The sequence below is a fragment of the Oncorhynchus tshawytscha genome, linkage group LG24 (genome assembly GCF_018296145.1).
Source record: "Oncorhynchus tshawytscha isolate Ot180627B linkage group LG24, Otsh_v2.0, whole genome shotgun sequence".
Classification (NCBI taxonomy): Eukaryota; Metazoa; Chordata; class Actinopteri; order Salmoniformes; family Salmonidae; genus Oncorhynchus; species Oncorhynchus tshawytscha.
In genome coordinates, this window is record NC_056452.1 from 29,305,129 (window position 1) to 29,310,128 (window position 5,000).

The following is a 5,000-nucleotide window of genomic DNA, read 5'->3' on the forward strand; positions in this document are numbered from 1 at the left end:
TCTGTCTCTCTCTGTCTCTCCCAGGCAGCCAGTGTGTGGCCATAGAAATAGAATCACTAGACAGGATAAAGCCAGTTCACTCATCACAGAACATTGACTTGAATGGGAATGTTCATTCTGGTAATTATATTTCTATAAGTAAGGCCTCTCTCTCTCTCTCGCTCTCTGAGTCTGGCTAAGCTGCTATGCTTCTCTCCGTCTCTCCTATATCGGAATATATATATTTTTTCGGGGGGGATATCGGAATATATATATTTTTTGGGGGAGGTGGGGGATATCGGAATATATATATATTTTTTTTTTGGGGATATTGGAATATATATAGATTTTTTTGGGAGGGGGATATCGGAATATATATATATATATTTTGGGGGGATATCGGAATATACAGTGGGGCAAAAAAGTATTTAGTCAGCCACCAATTGTGCAAGTTCTCCCACTTAAAAAGATGAGAGGCCTGTAATTTTCATCATAGGTACACTTCAACTATGACAGACAAAATGAGAAAAAAACATCCAGAAAATCACATTGTAGGATTTGTAATGAATTTATTTGCAAATTATGATGGAAAATATGTATTTGGTCAATAACAAAAGTTTATCTCAATACTTTGTTATATACCCTTTGTTGGCAATGACAGAGGTCAAACGTTTTCTGTAAGTCTTCACAAGGTTTTCAAACGCTGTTGCTGGTATTTTGGCCCATTCCTCCATGCAGATCTCCTCTAGAGCAGTGATGTTTTGGGGCTGTTGCTGGGCAACACGGACTTTCAACTCCCTCCAAAGATTTTCTATGGGGTTGAGATCTGGAAACTGGCTAGGCCACTCCAGGACGCTTGAAAATCTTCTTACGAAGCCACTCCTTCGTTGCCCGGGCGGGATCATTGTCATGCTGAAAGACCCAGCCACGTTTCATCTTCAATGCCCTTGCTGATGGAAGGAGGTTTTCACTCAAAATCTCACGATACATGGCCCCATTCATTCTTTCATTTACATGGATCAGTCGTCCTGGTCCCTTTGCAGAAAAACAGCCCCAATGCATGATGTTTCCACCCCCATGCACAGTAGTTATGGTGTTCTTTGGATGCAACTCAGCATTCTTTGTCCTCCAAACACGACGAGTTGAGTATTTACCAAAAAGTTATATTTTGGTTTCATCTGACCACTTGACATTCTCCCAATCTTCTTCTGGATCATCCAAATGCTCTCTAGCAAACTTCAGACGGGCCTGGACATGTACTGGCTTAAGCAAGGGGACACGTCTGGCACTGCAGGATTTGAGTCCCTGGCGGCGTAGTGTGTTACTGATGGTAGGCTTTGTTACTCTGGTCTCAGCTCTCTGCAGGTCATTCACTAGGTCCCCCGTGTGTGGTTCTGGGATTTTTGCTCACCGTTCTTGTGATCATTTTGACCCCACGGGGTGAGATCTTGCGTGGAACCCCAGATCGAGGGAGATTATCAGTGGTCTTGTATGTCTTCCATTTCCTAATAATTGCTCCCACAGTTAACCCTAACCCTAACCCTAACCCAGATTCAGTCTTCCCAGCCTGTTGCAGGTCTACAATTTTTTTTCTGGTGTCCTTTGACAGCTCTTTGGTTTTGACCACAGTGGAGTTTGGAGTGTGATTGTTTGAGGTTGTGGACAGGTGTCTTTTATACTGATAACAAGTTCAAACAGGTGCCATTAATACAGGTAGTGAGTGGAGGACAGAGGAGCCTCTTAAAGAAGAAGTTACAGGTCTGTGAGAGCCAGAAATCTTGCTTGTTTGTAGGTGACCAAATACTTATTTTCCACCATAATTTGCAAATACATTTATTAAAAATCCTACAATGTGATTTTCTGGATTTTTTTTCTCATTTTGTCTGTCATAGTTTAAGTGTACCTGTGATGAAAATTACAGGCCTCTCTCATCTTTTTAAGTGGGAGAACTTGTACAATTGGTGGCTGACTAAATACTTTTTTGCCCCACTGTATATAGATTTTTTTGGGAGGGGGGGATATCGGAATATATATATATATTTTGGGGGGATATCGGAGTATATAGATTTTTTTGGGAGGGGGATATCGGAATATATATACATATATTTTGGGGGATATCGGAAAATATATATATTTTTGGGGGAATATCGGAATATATATATTTTGGGGGTGGGGATATCGGAATATATATTTTGGGGGATATCGTAATATATATATTTTGGGGTGGGGGATATCGGAATACATTTTTTGGGGGGTTATCGTAATATATATTTTTTTTGGGGGGAATGGGAATATGGGAATATATTTTTTTTTTGGGGGGTGATATAGGAATCGGCCAAAAATGTAATATTGGTGCATCATTAGTAATAACGTCTTCTCAAGATCATGAAACATTGTAACAACTATTAACTTGGTCCGGCCCAAAGCTTGGGCTAGCGAACTTGCAACATGGCGTAACATATTCTGGGCCCGTCAACATTCTGGGCCCGTCAACATTCTGGGCCCGTCAACATTCTGGGCCCGTCAACATTCTGGGCCCGTCAACATTCTGGGCCCGTCAACCAATCATGTTAATGTGGAGCTATGCAGAGCCTTCTGCATTGTTACAACATTTGGGGGAGGGTACATAGTATGATGTGGTACAGAGCTCGATTTGGACTCTAAATGCCTCTGGAGACTCCAGAATTGCTTTTACACCCTCCACATGGAGCCTCTGACGACATTTTCGGCTTTTAGTCTAGGCCTCCACAGTTCACTGAGATGGGAGCAAATACAGTGCATTCGGAAAGTGTTCAGACCCCTTCCCCTTTTCCACATTTTGTTACGTTACAGCCTTATTCTAAAACAGAATGAACTGTATATATTTATTATTGCTCAACTAAAACAATCTCAGTCGACCAACAGCCTAACGGCCAAACAATCGACCAGTCGAATAATTTGGTTCAGCCCTACTCAATGCAATCATTAAATAATGAATTAGGTAAACTAGCTAACCCGGTAAATATCCTAAAAGACACAAATAGCACACCTTCTTAAATGTTAAAGATCATTAAAAATAACAGTGTGTGTCTTATTTCCTGGACAACCAGAGTTATGACTCCTACTGACCAAACCTCTAAACCTGACCAAACCTCCTCCTAACCCGAGAGAGAGAGAGAGAGAGAGAGAGAGAGAGAGAGAGAGAGAGAGAGGAGAGAGAGAGAGAGAGAGAGAGAGAGAGAGAGAGAGGGAGAGAGAGAGAGAGAGAGAGGCAACCACGGCAACGCGGCAACCACAAATCACACATTCTTCAAAACGGCCACCGCAAAATATCCCACTGTAACTATGGTTACGTGCCTTCTGCCGAGCTCGCTACAGCGAACACATCTACATTCTCCCCATGATTCATCATCATGCTGTTTCAGCTACAAAACAGACGTTTGGCTGTTTTAGCGACAAACAGACTGGCTGTTTCAGCTACAAAACAGACTGACTGTTTCAGCTACAAAACAGACTGGCTGTTTCAGCGACAGAAGTTTTGACTGTCACTGAGATAGCTAGACAGTGTTTTGACCATTACTGAGATAGCTAGACAGTGTTTTGACCATCACTGCGATAGCTAGACAGTGTTTTGACTGTCACTGAGATAGCTAGACAGTGTTTTGACCATCACTGAGATAGACAGTGTTTTGACCATCACTGAGATAGACAGTGTTTTGACCGTCACTGAGATAGACAGTGTTTTGACTGTCACTGAGATAGACAGTTTTTTGACCGTCACTGAGATAGACAGTGTTTTGACCATCACCGAGATAGACAGTGTTTTGACCATCACTGAGATAGACAGTGTTTTGACCATCACTGAGATAGACAGTGTTTTGACCGTCACTGAGATAGACAGTGTTTTGACCGTCACTGAGATAGACAGTGTTTTGACTGTCACTGAGATAGACATTGTTTTAACTGTCACTGAGATAGACAGTGTTTTGACTGTCACTGAGATAGACAGTGTTTTGACTGTCACTGAGATAGACAGTGTTTTGACTGTCACTGAGATAGACAGTGTTTTGACTGTCACTGAGATAGACAGTGTTTTGACTGTCACTGAGATAGACAGTGTTTTGACTGTCACTGAGATAGACATTGTTTTGACTGTCACTGAGATAGACAGTGTTTTGACTGTCACTGAGATAGACATTGTTTTTGGAGTATCCTGTCATCCTCTTTCATCTGAGGAGCCATGACCAAGAAAACATCATCCAAGCTATTTATTATTTATATTATTATTATATTTATATATATATATATGACCAGTCAATCAGACGGAAGTGTGTTCAAAACAAGGCATTGGGGTTTGCTCTGGGCATGGCTCGCATTCATTAGAGCACACCCAAAGCAAAATGTTACGCAACAGAAAGCCAAATCGTTCCATTTTGTTTCTAATGAATACGCCCCAGTCGATCTGCTGTCACTTCTCAACAACAAGAAGGAAGACCTGGTCCTACCTGCTGATTTGGGAGAGAACTTGTCTCTGTTGGCAGCACACACTGCTAGGACCCTGTACCCCAGGTCCAGGTCATAACCTTGCTGCGCTGCCACCCGGCTCACCACCTAGAGAGAGAGAGAGAGAGAGAGAGAGAGAGAGAGAGACAACCATCTAAAAACAAGTGACCCCAAAACATTCCATCACACAGCTCTACAATGTCAAGAGATGAAAAAAGAGAAGAGTCCCCTCAGCCAGCTGGTTCTGAGGCTCAGTTCACCAACTCAAACCAACCCCATAGAGCCTCAGAACAGCATTCAGAAAATCTGGCCCAACCAAATCATCACAAAATAAAAATATAAATATATCACCTATTGGAAAGACACCACAAACAATCTAAGTAAACTTCAATGCTATTTGTCTCTAAACAGACAGTGGATGGTGGCAGACTATCTGACCACTGTGACTGATAGAAAACTGAGGAAAACATTGACTAGGTACAGACTCAGTGAGCACAGTCTGGCTATAGAGACCGGTCGTCACAGACAAACCTGGCTGC

The 5,000-nt window shown here is 42.2% G+C and overlaps 1 protein-coding gene across 1 annotated transcript in view; it reads right to left on the bottom strand.

Annotated features, from left to right (window-relative positions):
* The window catches only part of LOC121840715 (zinc finger MIZ domain-containing protein 1-like), a 384,796-nt gene that overhangs the window by 113,039 nt on the left and 266,757 nt on the right, over positions 1–5,000 (bottom strand). Inside the window, 1 exon segment of the mRNA XM_042305641.1 lies at positions 4,464–4,569. Coding sequence (XP_042161575.1) covers positions 4,464–4,569 — 106 coding nt within the window.